General features: G+C 50.0%; 1 protein-coding gene across 1 annotated transcript in view; it reads right to left on the bottom strand.

Annotated features, from left to right (window-relative positions):
- Window positions 1-13333: 13333 nt before the first annotated feature.
- VPS53 (VPS53 subunit of GARP complex) overlaps window positions 13334-25967 on the bottom strand; it is a 148432-nt gene continuing 135798 nt past the window's right edge. Inside the window, exons 20-22 of the mRNA XM_079798870.1 lie at window positions 20077-20214; window positions 17549-17653; window positions 13334-17066 (exon numbers count right to left, since the gene is read on the bottom strand). Coding sequence (XP_079654996.1) covers window positions 16896-17066; window positions 17549-17653; window positions 20077-20214 — 414 coding nt within the window. The 3' untranslated portion in view covers window positions 13334-16895. The remainder of the gene's footprint in view (window positions 17067-17548; window positions 17654-20076; window positions 20215-25967) is intronic.

Genomic DNA, 25967 nt, shown 5'->3' with positions numbered 1-25967 from the left:
GGGCGGGCTCTCAGGCGTCTCTGGCTCTCATTCCTGCCCCGCAGGAAAAGGGGGCCCGCTCCCTTCCTCCCGGGGGACCCCCGCGGGGAGACATCCCTCCCTGGCCCGACTGCTCAGATGGACCAGCGGTGGCCACCCCTGGCGGCCTGGGACCTCCGTGGTGACCGAGCTCCGCAGGCTCCGCAGGAGCTGTCTGAGGGGCCCTGGGCTCGCTAGTGCGGCCCCAGCTTTTCACTCATGGGAGTCCCCCTCCAAAACCCAGACGGGGGAGGGGTTCTCCCCTCCTTTTTATTTGACAGAAAGACCCTATCCCAGTGGGAACGCGGTCCAGGAGCTGCCAGCTGTAGACCTGGCTGTCCTCAGACCCACTCCTGTTTCTCACACAGCCCTCCACGTAGCAGTAAGGAAAGGAAGTCCCCACCCCCGCCTGCCCCCTAACCTGGGTCTGATGTGTGCTCAGCTAACAGCCTCAAGCTGGAGCTATGCCCAGACCTAGCCTGCAGGTGCCAACTCTACAGAGAAGTCGTGCCCGGGGCTGGGGGACTTCCTGGCTGGGTAAGCGGTGGGCTCTGTGCGTGCCCCACATTGGCAGCCTTGTCTACCGCCTGCAAAAACAAAGGGTACTTGTCCTGCGTGCAACCTGTCAAAGTCAGACTTTGAGCAGGTAGATGTTAGAGATCTGTTGGCGAAGTGGGGCCCTCTCTACGCCCCGCTCGTCATTTTCAGGTAAGAAAACAGAGAAGGGACTTACTTGCTTCGCTCCAAATCGTACAGTTGGTACAAGGCAGCTCGCCTCGAGTCATCCCCTCCACAGAGATAAAACCTGGTACGTGCCTGGGTGCTGGCAGGCCGTTCATTCCTTTAGGGCCCGTGGGGATAGATTACAGAATCCCAGTCCTGGATGAATGCTTAGTGTGAGGACATACTCGTAGTGTAAGCGTGGGTCTTAGAGGTTGGGCTAACCACGCCGCTGCACCTCCCTCCCCCTGTTGCTCCCGCCATCTGGACATCCCAGGCTACCCCCACCTGGGCATCCATCCGGAGGAATCGAAGTGCTCCTGGGGTTATGGGAAGAGGGGGAGGACGTGAGGCCCTGGGAGGAATTTGCCCAGCAGCGGACCCTGAGAACTCTTCCCTACGCCTGGCCCGGCTGGGAAAGGTATCCAGGAAGATGGTGATGGCTCCAAGGAGGTGGTGGCCTTCAAGGTCCCCAGCCTGGAAGAGGGGGAGGACAAGACTGAGGGAGGTCACCGTACTCGGCCAGTTTCAGCCCCTCTCCAGTGTGGATTGCTGAGAGCTTGGGAGGGATCTCCACCTGAATTTGCTAAAACAGCGCCCGGGGGCGAGGGAGCCTGGCAGCCTGGCATTGCCAACTTCCGAGGGGTCGGCAAGCTCATTAGTCAACAGAGCCAAATATCAACAGTACAACGATTGAAATTTCTTTTGAGAGCCAAATTTTTTTAAACTTAAACTTCTTCTAACGCCACTTCTTCAAAATAGACTCGCCCAGGCCGTGGCATTTTGTGGAAGAGCCACACTCAAGGGGCCAAAGAGCTGCATGTGGCTCGCGAGCCGCAGTTTGCCGACCACGGGCTTAGATGATCCACATTCTCCCACAAGATCCAGAGACATCACAGTTGCCAAAGTGAACATGGGGTGTGAAGCTGCAAGTTTTGGAGGGTCCAGGCAAATCAAAGGAACATTTTTTTAAAATATATTTTTATTGATTTCAGAGAGGAAGGGAGAGGGAGAGAGAGATAGAAACATCAATGATGAGAGAATCATTGATCGGCTGCCTCCTGCATGCCCCCCCACTGGGGATTGAGCCTGCAACCTGGGCATGTGCCCTTGACTGGAATCGAACCCGGGACCTTTCAGTCCACAGGCTGACGCTCTAGCCACTGAGCCAAACCAGCTGGGGCCAAAGGGACATTTTTGAGGCACCCCTTTCTCCCTGACACGGGGGCCATCAAGCAGCATGGGCACCTCGACCCTCCAACTGGACCTAGGAAGCATCTACACACTGACCTCCAGCCCGTGAACGTTCTGTCTGATCCCCAAGAACAACCCCCACCCCAACTCCAGAGGGCACCTCACAACCCCTTTAAAAGGATGTCTTCAGAGGACATCATCAGGCCTCAGCTCCTGAAGCATAAAAGGATCACCTACTGCGGCTCCTTCCTTAGAGAGTCTGGCACTGACACGCAAGAAACTGGAGGGGCGTGAAGAGGAACCCAGCCTCGGGACCGGACACGGACAGAGACGCGGAGGTGGGACTGTGGTTCCATACACACTCCCATGAACCCACCCGGGTGCCCCTCCCCCAGTAACCTGCACCAAAGTCCGACCCTCCACGGCTCCCAAATTCTGTAAGCCAATCGAAAGACAATGAGGAGCCCTAATTGGTTTGGCTCAGTGGATAGAGCGTCGGCCTGTGGACTCAAGGGTCCCGAGTTTGATTCAGGTCAAGGGCATGTACCTTGGTTGTGGGCACATCCCCAGTGGGGGGTGTGCAGGAGGCAGCTGATTGATGTTTCTCTCTCATCAATGTTTCTGACTCTCTCCCTTCCTCTCTGTAGAAAATCAATAAAATATATTAAAAAAAAAAAAAGACAATGAGGAGCTGGTCAGTGTGGCTCCGTGGTTGGCTGTCGACCCATGCACCAAGCGGTCACCAGTTCCATTCTGGTTGGGGCGCATGCCCAGGTTTCGGGCTCAGCCCCCAGCAGCGGGTGGGGGTGTACAGCAGCGGGTGGGGGGTGTTGATCGATATTGATGTTTCTCTCTCTCTCTCCCTTCCTCTCTCTCTAAAATCAATAAAAACATATTTTTAAAAAGACAATCAGGAGAAGCCCCCCAGGTTTGTTCCTTCTTGTCCAGGCTGCCATGGAAGAGCCCAAAAACAAGCCTGCGCTGACTGAGGCTACATGGGGACCGAAGGGAAGGTGGAGAACGCGTTGGCCTGGCCAGGCACCCTGCCTGCGCCGGCACCTCCACCACGCATGCAGCCCTGGTGGAGATGAGCAGAGGGGTTCTCACGCAGGAACCGTCCAACTTGCGCCTGCCCACGTGTCCTCTGGGTGGGGCTTCCTTTGTAACCGCGTGGAGGCCATGCAGCTCCAACCCTGGAGGTGGGCTGTGTTTCTAGTCCTCGGCAAGGAGCTCACTTCCCCGGCGGGCCTTGGGAGAGCCCATCACCTGGGCTCATCGCTGTCCTCCATCTTCTTCCAGGTGGCTTCCCAACAGAGGTATCTTCTACAAACTCTAACCATGCCCAGCCGGCGTGGCTCAGTGGTTGAGCATCGACCTATGAACCAGGAGGTCACGGTTCAATTCCCGGTCAGAGCACATGCCTGGGTTGCAGGCTCGATCCCCTGTGGGGGACTTGCAGGAAGTAGCCGATCAATGATTCTCCCTCATCATTGATGTTTCTATCTCTCTCTCCCTCTCCCTTCCTCATCTGAAATCAATTTTTAAAAAAAGAAAAAAGAAAGAAGGCAAAAAGAAAAAGAGTGGCCACTTCTCTAAGCTGTCCCTTCAGAGCGGGCCACTGTCCCCCCGCCTGGATCACGGCGGCCAGTGTCCTCAGAGGACGTGGCTTCCGGCTGAGGCCTCTCCCAGCAGGGTCTGAGGAGCACAGATGCCTAACCACGGATGCCCGGCCTGCAGTTTCCCCTTCTCTGCACCAGATTACGCTGATGCCTAAACAGGAGTTGAGTCAGACAAGAACAGGGCAGGACCCCACACGGCTGCTGCTTGTTGTTTCACAACAGCTTGCCTTCAGTCAACTCAGCCGGCCGGGGGGTTAAAACGCTGCCGGCTCCGGTCTGGGTCTGCCGGCCCGCCGCGCAGCCGGTGCCCATGGCGCCCGCAGTGCATTTGCCTCAGTGCTGAATCAAGCCCCCTTTCCCTCCTATGCACCATGTCACCTAAAATGCTTTGGAAAACTCCCTTTTGTTTCCTTAAGCATTTAAAGATTAAGGTTAAAGCTTTCAAAGAACACTGAAAGGGATCTACCCTATTCAATAAAGAAAGGAACTGACTAGAAGAAATGTACTGGGTCTGGCCAGCATGGCTCAGTGGTTGAGCATCGACCTATGAACCAGGAAGTCACGGTTCAATTCCCGGTCGGGGCACATGCCCAGGTTGCAGGTTCAATCCCCAGGGTGGGGTGTGCAGGAGGCAGCCGATCAATGACACTCATCATTGATGTTTCTCTCTCTCTCTCTCTTCCTCTCCCTTCCTCTCTGAAATCAATAAAAATGTATTTTTTTTAAAAAGGATGTACTTGCCCTAACTGGTTTGGCTCAGTGGATAGAGCGTCGGCCTGCGGACTGAAAGGTCCCAGGTTTGATTCCGGTCAAGGGCATGTACCTTGGTTGTGGGCACATCCCCAGTAGGAGGTGTGCAGGAGGCAGCTGATCGATGTTTCTAACTCTCTATCCCTCCCGCTTCCTCTCTGTAAAAAATCAATAAAATATATATATATATAAAAAAAAGGATGTACTTGGCCCTGGCTGGTTTGGCTCAGTGGATAGAGCGTCGGCCTACAGACTGAAAGGTCCCGGGTTCGATTCCGGTCAAGGGCATGTACCTTGGTTGCGGGCACATCTCCAGTAGGGGGTGTGCAGGAGGTGGCTGATCGATGTTTCTCTCTCATCGATGTTTCTCTCTCATCGCTGTTTCTGACTCTCTATCCCTCTCCCTTCCTCTCTGTGAAAAATCAATAAAATATATTTAAAAAGAAAAAAAAAAAAAAAGGATGTACGTGGACACACACAGCCCACAGGAGTGTGCGCACTGTGAGCCCCGGGGGCTCAGACAGAGCCCAGGGCTTGGCAGTTCCAGAGCGAAGTGGGCCTGGGAGAACGGGTCCGGGGCAGAGATGGGGTCGGGCCCAGCCCAGCTGGCCACACTGACCCAGATCCCTAATGCGTAGGGTGAAGTCAGGCCGATGTCCCCAGGGCGGGAACCCCATGACCCCAAAAACAGGCTCCACCCTGGAGGCCTCCTATTTGTAAGCTGAGAGCTATTCTCCCACATGCTCCCTGGTTACACAGAAAAGGGCTGTGGCCTCTGCAAAATGAAACCCAGATGGGATTCTGCAAAGAGCTGGGGCACATGGCCTCCTTGGAACTGCATCCATGCACTTGCACTCCTGGCTCCGTTCTGCATATTCACACTGCACGGGGACTTGCAGCCCAGAAAAATAGCCTTTAGTTGAGCAATTGAAGTTAAGACCCTTGGCTCGCGGGCTGAAAGGCGTGATAGAAGGGTGTGCTGTCACTGTCCCCGAGGAACAAGTGGCCGGTCGGCACGGCCACGCTCCGCAGGCAGCCTCGGGCCTCCGTGGTGTGGCGGGACCCCCTGGGATTCGGGTCTGTGGGGCCTGCGTGGGAAGGGATGGAGAAGGGGAGCCAGTTGCTCCACTAGGACTGCCTGACCCGCTATGTCCTTGTGGGAGCCATAGCCCCTCAGCGCATTCCTCTCCTGCCCCAAATTCAAAGCAGAAGACACGCAGGCAGGAGGCGGCTGTGGTTGGCCGCTCTGTTCTGTGGGGAACTCCTGGTCCTTGCTGAAGACATTTACATGGCTTGGGAAAATGTTTTTCAATTTTGAGTCTTTCCTGAAAATTCGCCAGGGGTGGGGAAAGAACTTGGGGTGAGCAGAGAGGTACCAAAGAAAAACTCTGTGTGTCTCATGTTTTTCCAGGCTGGGCCGCGGGGAGGGGGAAGGGGGGGCAGGGAGGGAGGGGGGGCTGTAATTTTATTGCCTCTTGCCCTGCACTTTTGCAGGATGACCACAACCACTGACAGTATTTCTGGAAATCTCTGAAGGTGTCTCCCATAGGTTCATAAATAAACCCGGTCATGCACACGGGATGCCTGCCATGAATTTTCTTTTCCTTTCCCTGCCCCACGGCCCAGCCTCTGCTTCTGCTAAGTCGTATGGCAACGTCCCATCGCGGCCCTGGAGAGGCTGTCCTTGCTGAGACCCCCGCCAGCCCCACCAGGCACCTAGGAGAGGCTGCAGCCATGCTGCTGTGGGCACCGTGCCAGGCGCCGCCCCAAGCCCCGGCACTACTGCCAACACTGGTGGTTGGGGAGGTGCCATGCTGTGCCGCCCTCCGTGGCTACGTGCCTCTGGCCCCTCCTGGCTGTGTTTATAGGGTGGTCCCGAAGCAGTGTGGCTCCCTTTAGGCCTGCTTCCCACCCTAGCATTCAAAGGTGAACCCTGCAGGGAAAGGCCAAGAGATAAATAGTAAAACAAACAAACAAAGTCCCCTTTGAATTCCCTCTCCCCAGAGCCAGGCCTAACCTCCCCGCCTTGGAGGTGGCAACAGGTGGTTAGTCCTTTTGTACTTGCAAGGCTATTGCGTTGTGACTGTGTGCTCCGGCATGCAAAAGGTGAATGCCCTTTTTACTCTTTTCACTGAACTCAATTTCGTTCCTAGGCCTCCATTTGGTCTCGAACCTGGAAAACTGTCTTGCTAACTCCGTGGTTTCTTATCTTCTGGGCAAGAATGGTTTTGGGGTAATTACTACCCTGAACCTTCCCTTCTGCCTGGGTGGCATCTGGGGAGGCTTACGTCACATCGTCACATCGTGGCAGCAGGGATGGCTGGTTGGGGGTGACCTGGTCCGTGGTCCTCTTCCCGCCCACCTGGCTTCTCTGAGCGGCAGCTGGCTCTGTTTGCCGAGGAAGGCATCCTCTGCTTTTGATGACCACACGCCGAACGCCCTGCCTCCTAGCTGTCCCATCCTAAGGTCTCTCCCAACGAACTGGCCCTTGCACTACTTGTGGGGCTCGGGGAACTTGGGGGCCACCACCTGCCCACCCGGGTGTGAGGGACTCGGTGTGGTGCACCCTCCCTTAGGCCTGTCTGGCTGGACAACCTTCTCAGACACTGTGGTGCCTGGCTGCTGTTTGTTTTTAATCCTCACCTAAAGACGGACATGAGAGAGACACATCGATTGGTTGCCCCCCACATGCGCCGCTACCGGGCTGGAGAACCTGCAACCGAGGTATGTGCCCTTGACCAGGAATCGAACCCGTGACCCTTCCGTCTGCAGGTGGATGCTCCAACTTCTGAGCAAACCAGCCAAGGCGGTGGTGCTGAACACAGGACTTCTCCGTGGGGCCCGCAGTTTCCCATAGTAATCGCTGGACGCCAGGCAAGGGCTTCTAGACCAGGATTCCCCTCAGAATTATGGGGGTTCTCGCTTATCTTGGAATTCAGCCCAGAGTGGTGGGGTTCTAGATTTTTTTCTCAGGGGCCTACCAGTTTCTAAACCAAGTCACATTGCCTGTGGTTTTTCCCATCTGCTGGCCATTTTTTAAGTGGAAAAAAATGTTCAAGTCAAGATGCGCTGTTCCTATGATGATGGTGTGGGTTGTATGCAAAGTCCTCCTGAGTTTTGGCTCTTCAGACTTAAAGGCACACTTTTAGACCAAGGAACAAAAAACAAAAGAAAACACCGTCTTGCATGGACAGCCATGGCGTCCAAGCCTGTCTTCTCTGCTCTAGAATCACGAAAATCGCTCCAGGAGTTCAGAAGCTGAGGATTTAATCTTTGTAGCATCACCACCAGAGAGAGCACAGTGCGTATGGGACGCACTGCCTCCTGCTGGCGTGATGGGAAGAGGCAGAGGAGGAGAAGACTGGGAAAGATGCCCCGTTTAATATCAAACTGTTACCTCTCTACGTGCACAAAGCATGACCATTGCTTTCACGAGCACAACAACCAAGCGTGTGGCCCAGGAGCCCTGACCTTGAGGGAAGCCGCAGGTCTTTTGCTCAACAAGAAAGCTGTCTTGCAGCAAGACACAGCACCGGTGGGGTCACATTTGGTTTTGTGCAATGAAAACCAAAGGGGAACTTCTACAGACAGTGCTGCAACTCCATCCTCGAGGTCAAGAAGCAGGAGGAAACGTGGGGCGAGCGAGGATGTGAAGGCGGTCACACAGGCTACCGGCGCGAGTGTGCAGCAGGACAGCCTTCGTAGAGGGCGTTGTGGCAAGAGGTAGCAATATGGTAAACGTGCGTGTCCTTTCATCTTTTCAGACGGGGATGGGACAATTCTCAGGGCGTATCCTACAAAAAGGTGAGCACAAGTAAGCAGATACTTATTTATACATCGACACAGCTGCTAAGTAAACGATCTGAACGGAGACCACTGTGGGCGGCCATTAAAAAGAACGAGTGGAGGGAGCGTTTGACATCGTATTCCCTGGCACACGTCCTCCGTTTGGCTCGAAGAAATGCTCATAGAATTCTCACACACGCGTGCAAAGAATGAGTAGATCTATGTATGCGGAGGAAACAGATGTCCAAGATATATTGTTTAGCTGCAGAAATATATGCAAGTATGCTTAGTATTAATTTTGTTTGCAAAGTGCCCCCTCCCCCACAGTATAGACACAAAGTCTGGAAGGAGAAAGGGACCTTTTGATGTATTTCCATATTGGTTTAACTTATTAACATGAATACTGAGATTGTACTTTAAAAATCAGTATTACACTCGGCTGGTGTGGCTCAATGGTTGAGTGTCGCCCTATGACTGTTGTTTGTGTAATCAATAATTAAGAAGCATTTTTATGATAAACTAGCCATATTGAGTGACAAAGAGAGTTGAGACTGAGGATCTAGGAAGGACAGGGAATTCCAGGACGGGAGCTGAGTTTAGCGGGAGATGTCACCCAGGAGCTAATGGTGGGACGGAGTCAAATGAAGGGGACTGGAGTCAAATGAAGGGGAAGGAAGAGACGAAACATCTGAGAATCTAGAAGGCATAGCTGGTGTTTCCTCTTGTCGTGGGCAGCTATATTCCCTGAAGGAGTCTGGAGTGAAAACCACAGGGGCCCTAGGACCTTGGCCTTGACCTTGGTCAAGGCTCAGAAGGACAGTAAAGTCAGCGATGGGACCAAGGAGTATTGCAGCCAAGAAAATAAGGCCTCAGAGGCATTAGGGGAGAATTCCTAGTGGGAGGAGAGACTCAGCACATAACGGAGAGAGCAAAGGGAATGAAAGTTCAGCAAGAAGATCGCTGGTGACCTTCAAGAGAAGTTTCTGGAAGGTACTTGAGATGGATGCTGAGAGAGGGAATGCACGGAAGGGGGGAATGGTGGTGGCAGCTGTACACTTATTTGAAATGGGAACAAAGGCCACAGAGTGGTCACATGGGGCTGGGAGTGTGGCAGGACCGGGGAAAGTGTAAGGTCCCTGCTCTGGTCTGCAGACAGAGCAGAATGGGGACACGCTCTGAGGAGCTCAGCGGGAGGAGGGTGGACTCGGGGACGGATGGCAGGGCAGAGTGGAAAGTGGGATGGACAGGCTGCCTTCGATTCTGCCAGTCATCTTTCATAGTAACGGGTCAGCAAGTGATGGAAACTCTCGGGGCCGCGTTTCCCTCTGCAAAATGAGGGAATTTGACTTACGGTCTAAAACAAACAAACCAACATACCACCCAACGCTGATGCTCCAACTCAGAGCTTCCCACTTAGAGAGCTGGGTCACTGCTACAGTGCCCAGCAAATGCCCAGGGGTGTGGGAGGTACGGGTGCCCTGACCCGGCCACAGTCCCCAGGCGCGTTGCCTCTGGCCCCAGCAGCCTCTGCAATTGATTTCCCCAAGTGTGAGGCAATGGAACACAGTGTTACAGTCTTCATGCTTCAGGTCCTGGAAAGGCTGGGGGCATTGCATACAGACGTGCAAGGACACAGGTTTAAGATTTGGGGCTTGTGGGGGTTTTGAAAGAAGGACGGGCTTCCTTTCAAATGTTACCCAAGCCCCCTCCGCCCATTCCGGTGCCCTGTGTTCTTAGAACACAGCTGCCTTGCAGGGGGTGGGGGCGGGGTCCTTGTTTTCGGTTCTTCCTAAAGGCAGCAAGGTTGAACCCCGAGGTGGCCTTCAGGGAGATTGGACCAGGAATTGGGTGACCATTCAGACGTGTTGTTGAATGGACAGTGAGCTTAAAATGAAATGGTGCCCTTTCCTGTACAAAGGTGACACACCGAACCTCCCCCATCCCCGCTACGATCAGGAAACCACGCGCAGAAGCTGCTCATGACGGCAGCAGCTTCCTGCCAGGGCTGCTCACGTCCAGGTCGACCTCAGGATGGAGTCCTTGTCACATCTGCATAACTGAAGAGTATCTGGGCTCGAAAGAAGGGCTGCTTAAATTTTTTTTTCTGTAACCCTCACTCAAGAAGAGAGGAGGGGTGGGGGGGGGGGGAGGGAGGGAGGGAGAGAGAGAGAGAGAGAGAGAGAGAGAGAGAGAGAGAGAGAGAGAAATGATAGGTTGCTTCCCGCACACGCCCCACCTGGGAAGGGAACCGCAGCCTTTTGGTGCACTGGGTGATGCTCCAACCGAGTCACCGGCCAGAGCAGAGGGGCTGTTCAAAACAAAAAAACTATTTGCAAATTCTTAGCTGAATTAAGTCAAGTTTTCTCTATTCTACGCAACCAAAGCAAGACACGGACATAAACTGGATGCTGGGGTTGATAATATAGAAATCCATAAACAGAGATTTAAAATGCGTTCTACTTACTGAAATAGTTTGTGTGCTCACTGATTTGCTTTGAAAGATCTCTGAACTCATAACATATATTAATCACATACTTTTATCGGTTTTGTCCCACCTGACAGTGTATCTCACAAACTGAAAACCGCTGGCACAGTGTAAGAGCATGGAGGATGCAATGAGACCCGGGCTGAATCCTGGCCAGGCCATTAGCAGCCAGTGGCTTTGGGCATGACACATGTCATCTGCCCTCCAGGCCTCCAGGTTGGTATCTACAAAATGGAGCCAATCATGCCTACTCAACAGGGATTTTTATCTTATGAGAAATCATAATAAATCTAAGGGGCAATAAATACCAGTAACTAGTTTTCTCCCTACCTTACCCTTACTCCCAAGGTGTACAGGAAGCATTAAATGGTCCAGCCCTCTCAGTCCCCCTCATGAGCAAATATATTATCTGTATACCAGACAGTAGCTGGCACTGGGCAGAGTGAAGGCCCAGGGCTAAACCACCTTGACCTTTACCATCAGTGCCCTCCTCTGGCAACAGAGCCAGCCAACACCTGGGATCCTTTAAGAGCAGTGCTAGCCACACAACAGGCATGGGGTTGGGGGTATCTCTGAATGTGAGCTTACGTTTTCTTTATACAATATTTGCTGTTCTCTCCATTTGCCTGCTCACGCTCTCCCGTGGCTGCTCACGCTCTCCAATGGCCCAATCACAGTTACATGAGTTGGTGAAGAATCCTGTGTCTCTTTAGCAGCTGGTCCACTTCCCCGCTCCGCGGAGCGCCCTCCTCCATCAGCACGAAGCAAGCAAGCCGGAGCTTGAGTTTCTTGCCACTTCACCTGGTACCCCTGAAAGTTGCAGCCCGCTTTGCAAATACTTTGCTTGGCCCCAGAGGTTGAGGGAGGTTTGTTGAGAAGCTGGTCTTAATTTCTCACTTGTTAGAAAATGACCCAAAACAGGAGGACGCCGGGCAATTGCGCAAATTCCATCTGCTTATTGAGCAGAAGCTACCAGAGCCCTCAGATTAAGTGATAAACATTCCTGGGGGACAAGGCGTGTAACAGTTTTCATTGTAAGATCACTCTAAGGCCCAGCATTCCTGCATCACCAACCCAAAGGGGCCTGGGAGAGCCAGGCGAGTGCTTGCCAGCTGCTTGCGGGGATTCAGCTCTAAACTTCTCTAAAGGGCAACCGTAAAGTAACCCAAATAGCTGGGGAACCTCAGCTTCCCAGCCTGGCCCAGGATAGTCCTGCTTAGAGTTCTTTGGGCATTGCAGGTTAAAAAAAAAAAAAAAAAAAAAAGAGTGCAGTCAAGAATTTTGTCCCTGCCAGGAATGGCCACTTGAAGTCTGGTCTGTGGACACCAGACACCGTATTTGAAAGGTTTTTTTGGAAGGGAGCCTGCAGCAACTCTCCTAATTTGCATTCAGAGGAAACGTGCCACATTTTCCACAACGGGTAGCCCAGCCAGCACCAGTGGGAGGGAGGACGCTCGCTCAGCGTCCGCAGGTTTATCCCCAAATGCTACGGAAGTAACAGCTGCTGGGGCAAGAGGAGCAGAGGATGGAGAGTCCTCAAACTCTCCAGTAAGTTGGATATCACCGCCACGACCTAAAAAGCCCAAGACCGGCTATTCCGAGGCTTGCTGCGCCTGCAGCCCGCACACAGCAGCGGGGTATGTGGTCACTCGGCCACCCGGGCTATATCCCCACCACCCAGGCCCGCCAGCTGCTTGTGGTTCAGGCCTGGCCGGTGACAATGGACACGTCACGTCTTACATGCTCCACGGCTTACAGAGCATGTGCACACAACCTGGTGTCACAGCTCTGGTGGTTAGAACCACCTTCACAGAGATCTTGAAAACTGAGGCTCAGAGGGTCAAGGACTCGAGCAGCATCCAAGGGCCAGCACCAGACCTGGACACCAGGTGTTCCCTAGGCGTCTCCCATCCCAGGCTGCTTTGGTTTCCACTGGACACATTCTTCCTATCCCACCGCTTAGGCCCGGCGACGGAGGCGAGGAGGAAACCGCGCAGGGGAATCACCTTGCGCTGCTCTTCTGCCAGCAGGCGGTTCATCCGGAAGCGGTTCTTTCCCCGCCCTATTGAACCCTGGCTCCCCTATTAAAGCGGGGGGCTGCTGGAAATCAAGGATGGAGACGAGGTAATGATCTCGAAGCCAACCTCATGGAAGCGCTGCAAGACTTCCCGCGGCTGGAAGACACATCAGCCTTCCCCCAAGTTCGGTGCCCACCGGTTATGAAGGAGGCGGGATGAACTTACTGCGCGCAGGAGAAATCCCTGGACTGTCCCCACTTTGGAAAAGCGGGCTGTGATTGGGGCGGTAGGCGGAGGAGGGAAAGGCAACAGGATAGAAATTCAGAGCGCAAGGTTTCCAAATCAGCAGCCGAGGTTCCCACCGCGGCGGCGGGACGAGGCGAGGCCCCCGCGCACGCGTCAGGGAAGGGGCACAGCCTCGCCAGGGAGAAGGGCAGACGCCCGGAGGGGAGCCCCAGGTTCACGGGCTTGCTAATTCTTTCCTATAGTCCATTCTGTTTTCTGTCAACAGTAAGGAAATACATCCTAGCAAATGACATCCAGCAATGCTTTAATTAACTGCAGTATTTCATGCTCCAATAGGCACCAAGAAATTACTTCCAGATGGGGAAAACGAAAGCTATTCACACGAAACACCAATCTCTTTATTTTGAGGAAACGGCTACCTCCCACAGGTATAGAACTGTATAGAACTCCGAGGGTCCGGAGGCTCGGTCCTGATAACCACTGGAGTGAGACGGGGACGTTTATTTACTGCGGAAAGTGCAGCAGGACTCTGCATGCCAGCTTCGCACGTGCCCGAGCGCCAAGGCCTCGCTGACTGAGGTGGCCCGATGCAGTGCTTTTATTTTTAGCGAGCGCGCTGGGAGCAGACAGGAAGTGTGAAACACTTGCTTTCACCCTCAAGCAAGCTCGTCACTTTGATTTCTCCTCCCAGGGAGGGGGATTGCACTTCCAGCTGTGAGCTTTGGGCATTTTCCCCGAACGTTCCATAAACAGGGAACTAATTTTCCTTGCCCGATGGCAGCTCAGGATGAGCCGGTGTAACCTCCCTCGCATCCCTGGCACCGGGCTGCAGCCTCAGACCTGTCGCTCGCCCTGTCTGCCCGGGAACTGTCACCGTGGTCACTGGCAGTGCTCAGTCCTGTTTGGTTAGGCTGAGGAGTCACCCCTGGCATGGGAGTGGGGACACTGGCACAGGAAAGGGGGTGGCGGGCGGGTCCTAGGATTGGTTCTCTGCTTGTCAAGAGAGAGAGAGCAGTGCTGGTAGGTAGCCTCAATGCCACGGCCGAGTTTGGGGGCAAACCGCCCTGTTGTGGTTCCCTGCGACGACCAAACAGAACTTTCTCTAGCCTGGGCCTCGCTAAGCCAGCTCCCAGGAATTCTGTCCATAATAAGCACAGCAGCGAACGCTTTATCAATGACCAATTACTAGTATTTATTCTCACCACATACAGTGACGTCAAGGTTTTTTTAAGGGGCTACAGAGTCAGAGGAACGAACAGTATCTACGTTTAGCTTAATAACAGAGTTGTTAGCTACCGTTTTACCAATGTCAGCTCCCTTATATGTGCTATTTGGAAGAGACAGTAATAAATAAACTTTCTTTTGGGGTTGGCTCATCAAAACAGGAAGAATCCTCATCAGGATGGGGACAGCAGTTTCTGGCATGGTTCCTCCTGTCAACACTAGTTTAAATGAAACCTACTGGCTTCAGCTAAGGATCTTCACCTTGTCGGCACCAGGGCAATTGCACAGGAATTTCACTTGCCTGGAGAGCCAGGAAAATTACACGTTTATGAAAACGCGCCGCAGGAACCGTTCAATAAAGCAAGTGTCTCTCTATTGCAGTGCTGCTCACACCCGGGCCCCTCCAGAGTTACTCATCGAGAACCTCCCGGCGTCTGTATTTGTAACTCAAGCCCCAGGGACTGGGGTGCATTCCCTCAGCTGAGAAACGTGCTCCGTCCTCACAGGATGCACACGCAGCACTCAGACCCCATCAACGAGACATTCCCCACACTCCTGCCGACATCCGGGGACTCCCTGGAGATTACTGACAGTGTAATAAATCAAAAAGCAACTTCCCTGGCTGTGACCACCAACCGGCGAACACAGGGCTTGACATCTCAACGCCATTACGGAGACATCCAGAAAATGACTCCCCATGAACGAACCAACCGGAAGTGCGGGTCTGCAAACACCGAGCGTGACAAGAACCAGGTGCACAGCTCCCTGGCTTCCCAGGCCGATGACAGACGGCTGGCGTGACTGCTGTGCCCCTCCCTGCACAAGCGGGCAGAGACGGTGACCTCCGTTAGTGCCGGCCGTGTAACCTCGCCAGGGCGAGGGGCCCAGAGAGACCCACCCACTGGGCTGCGGGGCTCGCCCCATCCCCGCCCCGCCTGCCTGCACTGTTCCTATCGAGCCATCCTTTCCTAGTGGCGCTCAGCGGCGGCCACGCCTTTCTTCCATCACTTACTTTCTTCTCGGTGTTCTCGAGTCTGAGATGCTCAATACAGGAAGACGCACGAGCACAATAGCTGGAAGCGGATGAAGAAACTAGGCACAGGCCGAAAGTGGCCACAGGCTGAGTCTGGGCGAGAGGCTGATGGAGGGGCAGGGGCAGGTGCAGTGGTTACAGTGGGAAGACAGAAGGGGAGACGGAGTCAGGTTCTGGTCACATTTTCAAACCTTGATGTTTCTTACTGGATGGCTGTCACAAGTTTTATCAATTTTTTTTTAAGAAATGGACTTCAGAGAGGAAGGGAGAGAGAGAGAAACATCAACAATGAGAGAGAATCATTGACTGGCTGCCTCCTGCATGCCCCCCACTGGGGATCAAGCCCGCAACCCGGGCATGTGCCCTGACTGGGAATCGAACCGTGACCTCCTGGTTCATAGGTCGAAGCTCAACCACCGAGCCAAGCCAGCCAGGCAGTTTCATGAAGTTTTAGGCAACTTCCTCTGTCCTGAGTGCTATTTGCTATCCCAGTTTTATCCGGGGGCCGATGTGGGCATTCTCTGTAAGAAGCTCCACCGTCCTCCTTCGCTCTCGCCCTACCTGCCCACACCTCGTTCGGAATTCCTGCACGAACGCTGAGACTGCGGGTCTCTGAGGCCATGGTCACAGCTGACGGAGGCTTGGTTTCCAGGGAACCAGGTGAACCTGGGCGACTCCGTTACCCGTCCTCCTGACGCGGGGTGACGGGCGGGCTGAAACAGTCCCGTGAGGCGATTCTCGCCTGCAAAGCTGCGCTGCCCGGAGCCCGTGGAGGGCAGGACGGAAGGGCCCTGCCAGGTTCTGAGGTGGTGTTTAAGGTCAGTGTTCCGCTCCTCAGGACCTGGGTTCTTGCCGTTGGTAATAAGGTAATAGGTCACTCTGGCCCCGCACATCGCCTCTGCTGTTTTCAGATGATCCTGCGGAGCACTTTGGATTTGAACATGGAGGGTAGGAAGGGAATTAGGCCTCCTGGGCTGCCCCAGAGCTTCATCTAAGGAGCAAGCCTAGGACATTTTTCTAGGAAAAAGGCAACCCCTCCCCTCGAAGTCAGGCGCAGAGTGGGAATAAAGCAATGGAGACAATAGCCTCCTGTCCAGCAGTGAGTGCACCCAGCTTGGCACCCTCTCCCGTCAGACATGGGTCTGCCCGCATGCAGCCCTGGCTGAGACAAAGGGAAACCTTCTCGGATGCACACAGAGAGCGAATTGGAGATGAGTGAGAAATGAGAATACAGGGAGAACTTGGCCAAGTCGAAAAGTACCAGAAGCAAAGAATGTACCCGAACTGGGATTCACACGGAACAGCAGTCCTGCTTCCATTTCCTTCACAAAGAAAGGCCGGGGTCCTACCCCTGCACCCGCCACTTCATTAACTCAGAGCCACCCTCAGACAGCGGCAGCCGGAGGAAGGCAGAGAGCCAGGCTCTGTCACCGAAGCTGCCTGGACGGGCGCACGTGGGGAAGAGGGCCCCTTGCCCAAGGGTGTGGCTGCAGAGGGAGGGAGGCTACGGAGTCCGTGACAACGGACCAGTGAGAACGGCCCAGAAACAACAGTGAAGGGCAGGGCCGCTCACCCAGCCCGCCTCTGCCGCAGGGCCCAGAGGCCACCGAGACTGCCTTCTGCTAACCGGGCCCCGACGGGGCTTCTCTGATTAGGACAGGAAGGGAGACAGGGCTTGGGAGACACATACTAGCAACCCAAATGTCCCAGGAAGTTTCAAGATGGACAGCTGAGAGTCAGGCTGAGCCCAGGAGAGGTGGGGCTTCCGGGAGCCGGGTGCTGAGGCTCACTGGCCGGCGCTCCTACAGTCTCTTTTTAATTAGTTTCTCCAGTTTGCGGATGCGAGAGGATTCCTGTTCCGGTGTGGGAGCCAGCAGGGACAGTGAGCTGGAGGCTTCGGGGCCTGCGGGCGGGGTGGGGAGCCTCTGGCGGAAGAGTTCCAGCATGCTGCTCTGCTCGCTCCTCTTCAGCCCCTGAGGTTGAGAGAAAGGAGGACAAGGTGAGGTGGGGCCCAGGAAGGCCCGAGGGGCAAGGGCAGCATCTGGGATGCTCTTAGCCGAGGGCTGAGAACTCCAATTACTGTACTGGGGGCTGAGGATTTACACTCTCTTCCTGGGGAGTTACCAGTCCTGGGCAGTAGCAGGGGAAGAAAACAGGTACTAGGGTAGGAGAAAGAAGAGGCGGAGAGAGAAGAAAGGACAGGTAAACAGGGAGGGAGGTAATACTCCCCTTCAGTCCATTCCTTTCCCTGAGCAGTGGTCCTCGAGGGGCGTGGAGGCAATCGGGAAGTTCGCACGCCGGGACCCCGCTCCTTAAAAGGCTCCTTGGCGTGTGGTTTGCAGCACGGGGCCAGGCGCGGGCCCTCTGAGAGCTCCCAGGGCGCACATCTCACCCCAGTTAAGAACCACGGTGTGAGAAGGCTGTGCATGCGGACAAAACGTGACCCTGAACTAACCTTCATGTCCAGTATCTTCTGGAAGGTTTCTGTGCTGCAGTCTGTAAGGAGTTTGATGTAGTTGTCAACAAACACCACTGAGGGCTCATGAGGGGCCATCACCACCTACGAGGGAGAGAGACAAAAGCAGGCTCAGGGGAAGCTCAGGCCGGAGGGCAAGTCTCACCTGCAAGCCGACCACAAAGTGGACTCGGCAAGATATCCTTACAGCAGCAGCCGCCTCAACGCAGAAACGTCCTGCTGGCCTATTTCATCTCAACATGTCAGAGCAATGTTCCCTAAAGGTGCTCAATCATAAACACCTAGACTGCTCTTTTTTTTTTTTTTTAAATATATATATTTTTTGGTTTCAGAGAGGAAGGGAGAGGGAGAGAGAGAGAAACATCAATGATGAGAGAGAATCATTGATCAGCTCCTCCTGCAAGTCCCACACTGGGGATCGTGCCCTGACTGGGAATCAAACCGTGATCTCCTGGTTCATAGGCCGATGCTCAACCATGCCGGATGTGCTTTATAAATAAATAAATAAATAAATAAATAAATAAATAAATAAATAAGGTATATTGGACTATATTGATGGGATTAGATATAATGGATTAGATATATTGGACTACCGTATTTTCTGGCGTATAAGACGACTTTTTAACCCAGGAAAATCTTATACGCCCAGTCGTCTTATACGCCGGAAAATACGGTGTGTGTGTATATATATATATATGGAAAGGAGAGGGAGTGAGAGATAGAAACATCAATGGTGAGAGAATCATTGATCAGCTGCCTCCTGCATGCCCCCTACTGGGAATCGAGCCTACAACCGGGGCACGAGCTCTTGACCGGAATCCAACCCAGGACCCTGGAGTCTGCAGGCCGACGCTCTATTCACTGAGCCAAACCAGCTAGGGCTAGATGGCTTTTTAAGTGCAGATCCCTCAGCCCCTCCTCTGAAGATTCTGAGGGCCTGGGTGAGGTCCCAGATGATGTTTTTAAATGTCAGGACCATCTGGGAAACACTGTGTTAGAGGATCTCCTATTTGAGACATTTTGTGGTTTTGTGGTACCTGCTCCTTGTGTCTTGACATATCCTTGTTCCTGAGGACTGGAAACAAAAGGCACTGACTTAAGTAGATTTTCTCAAAAACAAAAACCCCAAAGCTGCCTCACTCTTTTCAGGACTTAAATCTGGAACTTCATTTAACTACATCCGAGTAATATACAAGCCGAAGGGAAGTAATGGCATCCCAGTCCTCGCATTCATTTCCACTTGGTTTTGAAACGCAGTGTCTGGCTCTCTCCCTCCAGCAGACTGGCTTTGTTTTGAATTCCTGAGCATGGAACTCCGCGTGGCAAGGAGTAGTTCACTCAGAAATCCTCTGCAGAAATGTCTAAATGTCATTCCTCCGTTTCAAAGTACAAAATTCATGAAGCAAAGATAAAGTCACACTTTTTTAATAAACATGAGACTTGGAAGACTTTCTTTTTTAGCCATTAAAATATACTCAAGATTGTTTTCCTGTCAGGGAATAAAATCAAGATTGTTTCAGCATGTGTTCGCTCTCACGCTCATCTGGGGAAACTGGTGTTCATTATTTTATAGATATTTGTACCTAAGGTACAAATTCACTAAGGGTGACATTTTATTATACTTAGGAAACATGGAGAAAATATATGTTATTTGCAAAAAGCTAAAAAAATAAAAAGGAGAAAGAAATCCTCTGCAGATAATTTGTAAGCTTTGCTCTGCCCCCTGGGAGCACCAGCTGCCGGAGACGGATGACCAGGCTGCCTCCCATTCCTCGGGCTAGAAGCTCCAGGTCCGTGCAGGACCCTCTCCTGGTCACCGCCACTGTCTCAGGTCCCACTGCTACTTTCCTCCCGCTGCCATCGGAGTCGTTCTGTTTGGGAGGCAGACCTGGAGAGCCTGAGGCCTGGAATTTTAGGAGCATTCCCTGATAGTTCCCTTTGTTCTGCAGTTTTCTTCCCTCTCGTCTCAACAGGTACAGTGAAAATCTGATGCAGATGCTTAAGGCTTCAGCCATTCGCAACATCACCTCACATATAATATTTTGTTAAATGGGGCTTTAGAAAGCCCATTCGCTGATTAGTCAGTTACTGAAACATCTGTTTGGAGTTCTTGTAAAGTTGCAGAGTTTGGAAACCAAAGGGCTTATGTGAAAGGGAGTAACGGAGAGTTGGGCTGGAAGTTCCTGCTGAGCAGCAAAGAGACCCCTGACTTAGACACTGATTCTCACAGACACCCCACCTAACTTCCAGTCTTGGCCAAATCTTACTACAAGGGAATCCCATTACAATGAAGAATTCATTTGTCAGGAAGATTTACTGACCCCCAAGGAACTGTCCACTGATTTTCAACAATGTCTGATGAGGCCAAATCCTAGTCCCGCCAAAGAATGTGGACAATCCTTTGGGATTGGCGGGGATAGGCGCTGATCTGTGCTTTCAAAACCAGTACTCCTTGGAACAAGCAATCAGGCAACCAGCCCTCTTTGACAAGGAAACACAGGCCCTACCTTGAGGATCATCTCCGCCCGGGTCATGCCTTTCACAACAATCTTAGTGTAACTGGCAGGTGCTTTCCTCACCACCTGGGAGCCAATGGAAGGTAGATCGAGCAGGACCATCTTCAGGGAATGGGTGTCCAGCAGCAGCTGAAGGAGCAAAGCAGAATATTACTAGTCACTTCCTATGGACAACAACATCCTGTGTACCCATGCTGATTAATAACATTTTCCTGATTTTAAATGTGATACATCCTAACTGGAGAAAATTTGGAAAATAAACAAATACAAAAGGAAACACGTTAGTTATAATTCTTATTACCCAGGAAAAAAATAACAAGAAGCCACAGTAACAATGTGGTATAATTCCTACCAGTCTGTATATATGTATAAAAAAACTAAAATTATACTGTACATAGTTTTATGATCTGTTTTTTCCACTCAGTATATGAAGTTTTTGAATTCTATTTTCCCATCTTAATAGTCTTTAAATATCATGATTTGTAATGGTTATAGAGTACCCTCTCTGTGTGTAACTTTAACATATTTAACCATTCCCCTGTAATTTGTTTCTAGATTTTTATTATAAATAATGAATGCTGTGCTGAATGACTTTTTACATAAAATTCCAGGTCTATCAATAGCATTTCCTTAGGAGAGAGTCTTTGGGACAGATCAAAGGATAAGAACATTTTTGAGGTTCTTGATACATATCTTGAACTGCTTTCCAATGGAATGTACCTGTTTACATCTGCCAGTGGTGCAGACTCACCCTCCCTGGCACAGAAAACTCATAAAAATCTTGCTTATTCAACAGGCAAAAATGGTACTCAGTATTGCTGTATTTTGAATTTCTCTTGAACGCTAGTGAGGATGTAGGAGATTAAGCCAAATTTAAACATTAGTCTTTTAGAACAATCTGCCCTTTTTTATTGTTGTTCTCCTCAATGCTAATTGTTTGGAAGGAGGTCAACTTTCCTGATTGCCCACCAATCGCCAGGAAAGATGCTAGGAATGTTTTACCTAATTCAGTCTTTAGAAGACCCTGGCCTGTAGGTGTTTACTACTCCCATTTTATAGGTAAGAAAACCAAAGGCCCACAGGTTAAATAATTTGCTAAGAGTGTCCAGGACGGGTGGGGTCAGATGACAGGTGGGCAGGCCGCAGCTTCCTCCCCAGCTGCCCAGGTTAGGTGCCTCAGGGTCGCAGGACGGGTGGGGTCAGATGACAGGTGGGCAGGCCGGAGCTCCCTCCCCAGCTGCCCAGGTTAGGTGCCTCAGGGCAGCATTGGCTTCGACCTCGTCCTGTTTCCTGCTGACGGCAGGTGTACTGCTCACCTGCTGCTGCTCTTGGCAACTAGGGGCACTGAAATGGCTGAAGCCTAATACACTCTGGCCTGTTCAGACAGTCTAGGGCAGTGGTCGGCAAACTCATTAGTCAGCAGAGCCAAATATCAATAGTACAACGATTGAAATTCCTTTTGAGAGCCAAATTTTTAAACTTAAACTTCTTCTAACGCCACTTCTTCAAAATAGACTCGCCCAGGCCGTGGTATTTTGTGGAAGAGCCACACTCAAGGGGCCAAAGAGCCGCATGTGGCTCGCGAGCCGCAGTTTGCCGACCACGGGTCTAGGAGAATGGAATCGCATGCCCACCAACCAGACAAAGGGAGCAGTGGGGTGACAGTCCCATCACCACCACCACAACTCTGATGGTCAATCTTATGTCCAGGACAAGACTTGCTCTATGTGCACTGTCGGCTCCTCTAGGGAAGCCTGGCACAATGATATCAAGCAGGGATGAAAAGGGACCCCTGGCCGTAAGACACTCACATGTGCTCATTCTGCCTGCATTTTCTTACAGACAGGAGAACGAATGACTAAAGGTAGACACTGTGAATGGTCATGGTGATTATAATTTTGAGAATAGTATAAAATTTGGAGAACATATTAACGTTTTACTTGGAATAACTTAAATGGAAATATTACTCTCAAAATATGGTGATGTATTGACAAACTGATTCTAAAGTTTATATGGAGATACAATATTGAAGGAGAAGAACAAAGTTGGAGAACTGACATTACCCTGACTTCAAGACTTATTATAAAGGTACAGTATTGGTGAAAGAACAGACTAACAGATCAACAGAGCAGAACAGAGCGCCCAGAAATAGACCCAGGCTAATGTAGTCAGCCAATCTTTCACGAAGGAGCAAGGCGATACAATGGAGTACACAGTCTTTTCAGCAAATGCTCCTGGAACAACTGGACAACTACATGAAAAAAAGAAAAAAAAGAAAAGAAAAAAAGAACAGATCTTACACCCTTCACAAAAACTAATTCAAAATGGGTCACAGAGGAGAAAACCTAGAGGACCTTGGGTACGGTGATGACTTTTTAGATATGCCCTCAAAGCCATGACCCATGAAAGAAATAATTGATAGGCTGGACTTCACTAAAATGAAAAATTTATGCAAAGATATGTACACATGTAATACCTTAATCAATCAAAAAAAAAAAGAATGGAAAAAAAAGGGAAAAAAATGTATGCTCTGCAAAAGACACTGTCGAGGGAATGAGAAGGCAAGCTACAGACTGGGAAAACATCTGCAAAAGGCACATCTGATAAAGGACGGTTGTTATTCAGCGATCCTGCTCTGAGACAGAGACCCAAAGGAGTTGAAAACTTATGTCCACACAAAATCTGCACACAGAGGTTTTTAACAGCTTTATTCATAATTGCCAGAACCAAGATATCCTCCAGTAGCTGAATGAATAAACTGTGGTACATCCAGAAAACAGAATATTATTCTGCTCTTAAAAAAAAAAGGACTATGAAGTCATGAAAAGACATGGAGGAATCTTAAATGCATGTTGCTACGTGAAAGAAGCCAATCTGAAAAGCCTACATACTGTATGATTCCACCATGACACCCTGGAAAAGGCACAACTATGGAGACAGTAAAAGATCAGTGGTTGCCAGGAGCTGGGGATGGTGGGTGAGGCAAGCAGGTGGAGCACAGAGGGCTTTTAGAGCAGTGAAGCTCCTCTGTATGACGCTATAATCGTGGGTACATCATTATACATTTGTCCAAACTCACAGAATGTACAACACTGAGTGTGAGCCCTAATGCAAACTACAGACTTTGAGTTAATAACGATGTATCAAGGTAGGCTCATCAATTGCAACAAATGCACCACTCGGTTGATAATGGAAGAGGCTATGTGGGGGCAGAGGGTATATGGGAACTCTGTACCTGCCCCTCAATTTATCTGTGAACCTTAAACTTCTGTAAAAAAAAAAAAAATCAATTAAAAAAAATGGTGAGGAAGATACACTAAGGAAAAAGTAATTTCACGTAGTAATGTGGCCAATGGCCTAAACTCTGTAGGTCATTCAACTGCAGACCAGGAAAGTGCTAGGGCATTTGGATTTTTCTAGGTTTCCAGATACGGAAATTCTTACTTTCCTAGTATGTGCTTTTTGAAAAGGCCGTAGGCCCACTGAGAAAGGTACCCAAGCATGCAGAGGAGAGAGGAGTGTAGGCTGCCCAAGGCCCATACAAAGAGCTCAACATTAGAACACTTCCCAGAGCCACTCTCTTCCTGTACATGCCTCTAAAGAATGAGTAAGCCTGGCCACCATGGTTCAGGGGTTGAGGGTCGATCTATGAATCAGGTCACGGTTCGATTCCCAGTCAGGGCACATGCCCAGGTTGCAGGCTCAATCCCCAGTGTGGGGTGTGCAGGAGGCAGCTGATCAATGATTCTCTCTCATCATTGATGTTTCTCTCTCTCTTCCTCTCTGAAATCAATAAAAATATACTTAAAAAAATAAATAAAAAGAAAAGAATGAGTAAGCTAAATTCCAGGTAGATCAAGCACCTAGATATAAAAAGACAAACTTTAAGAAGAAAATAGAGATTATTTTTATTACTATGGGTAGAGAAAAATGTGAAACACAGAAAAATCTACTTAAAATAAGTCTGTATCAAAATATACATGAACAAAGTAAAAGCAGAAACTGGGAGACAATATCTGCAATACTGGCAAAGAAATAATATTCAAGACACACAAAGATTTTAGCAAACCCATAAAATATCAGCAAACCCAAAAGCAACAGTAACAACAATAGTGGGACAAAGATCTGAATAGGCAATTCACAAAAGCAGAAACTCAGGTGTTCACAAGGCATGTGAAATAATAGTTAACCTTATCAATAATCCAATAAGTGCAAATTAAAACCACAATTATATACCATTTCATACTCATCAGATAGGCAAAAGTAAAAAGGTTGATAATACCAAGTGTTGGCATGGACATAGTATAAGAAAATTCATACTACAGTGAGAGTATAAACTAATTAAAGCACTTAGGATAAAATTAAGTAACACACACACACACACACACACAATTTGAAGTTGTGCATAACCCACAACATAGCATTCCTATCCTTTAGAGAAATTCTTGCCCATGTTAACAAATGTTTCCTGCATCCGCTGTTTGTAAAAGCAAAAGACTGGAAATAACCTAAATATCCATCAACTGTAGAATGGATAAACAAATGGTGGCACATTCAAGAACTGGAGTACAATACTGGAGTTAAAATGAGTGAACTCAAACAACATATATCAATATGGATAAACCTCAAAAAACATTATGTTGGGCAAAACAAAGCAAGTGGGGAAGTGATATACAAAGTACCATTTTTATAAAGTTCAAATATATGTAAAACAAAATTAAATATCACTTGTGAATATATATGTAACATATCAAAACACATATGGGAATGATCAAAATCAGAAGAGTATTACCTCTGGGTATGGAGGGAGGGGAAGAGCAGGATGGGGTCCCCAGGGGGCTTCAGCAATAACTGTAGTGATTTACTTTATATAAAACAAATCTAGGGCAAATGTGGGAGCATATTAAGATTTGACTGAGTGGTGAGCTGGTATGCTTGACATTTTCTATACTTTTGTTAACTGGAAACATTTCTTTTGTTGATAGGAAAGAAAATCAATGATTATATTTAAAAACATAATGGGAAACTCTATTTTTTCTATACTTTCTGCTTCTCAGAGATATAATATATGCACAAAAAATTATATAGACTTATGACAGAAAGAGTTTTGAATGAACCAGACATAATTTTCTACTGTCTCCCATACCTTGAGATATGACATTTTCAATCCCTGGCTAACCAATAAAATTCTGTCCACACCAGACAGCTGAAGAAAACCTTGGTCTTAGGTTTTACACAAAGCAATGCAGCCAGAAAAGGCAGGACCTAATATGACAGACTCGTTGTCTGTGGGAAGTGAAAGACCCCATTTATCGTGAAAATCTGCTGATTGTTATATTTGAAAATAGCTAATAGTTCATCTCTTAGGCATGAGGCACTGGGCAAGAGGGGGCCATTGGCCAAATTTGTTGGAGTCTGAGAGATCATTTTTGGGGTAGTGGCTCATATTGTTAAAGGGCTACTGGGGTACAGGGCTGGCCAGGGCTATGCTTGGGAAAGGCCATCATTACCCAGCAATGGAAAGCTTAGAGGGGTTTACTTCCTAATGCACCTCCTACTCTTGGGGGGACACTGTAACTATTGGTAGTGATGAAAAGCTTGAGTAGATAAGATGAAGGCACACTCCTAGAAGCTAAAGAACCATATGGTTGCAAAGTTCTTCAATGAGGAGGCACAGGACAGACAGTGCAAGATGTGACAAATGGATGGACCACGTTTTGAGGTAAAACTTACATACACTGAATTGCACAATTCTTTTTTTTTAGAGTTTTTTAAAAAAGTGTCTTTAATGAAAAAGGTAAAAAATACAATACTGCAATCCTTGAAGAAATATGAATTGTATGTTCAGCAAGTCTTAAGAGATTCTCAATGTAAAATAATCC

The sequence above is a fragment of the Cnephaeus nilssonii genome, assembly GCF_951640355.1.
Source record: "Cnephaeus nilssonii genome assembly, chromosome: 19".
Classification (NCBI taxonomy): domain Eukaryota; kingdom Metazoa; phylum Chordata; class Mammalia; order Chiroptera; family Vespertilionidae; genus Cnephaeus; species Cnephaeus nilssonii.
Note: the sequence above shows the minus strand (reverse complement) of the source record. Positions and strands in the feature narration are given on the sequence as shown.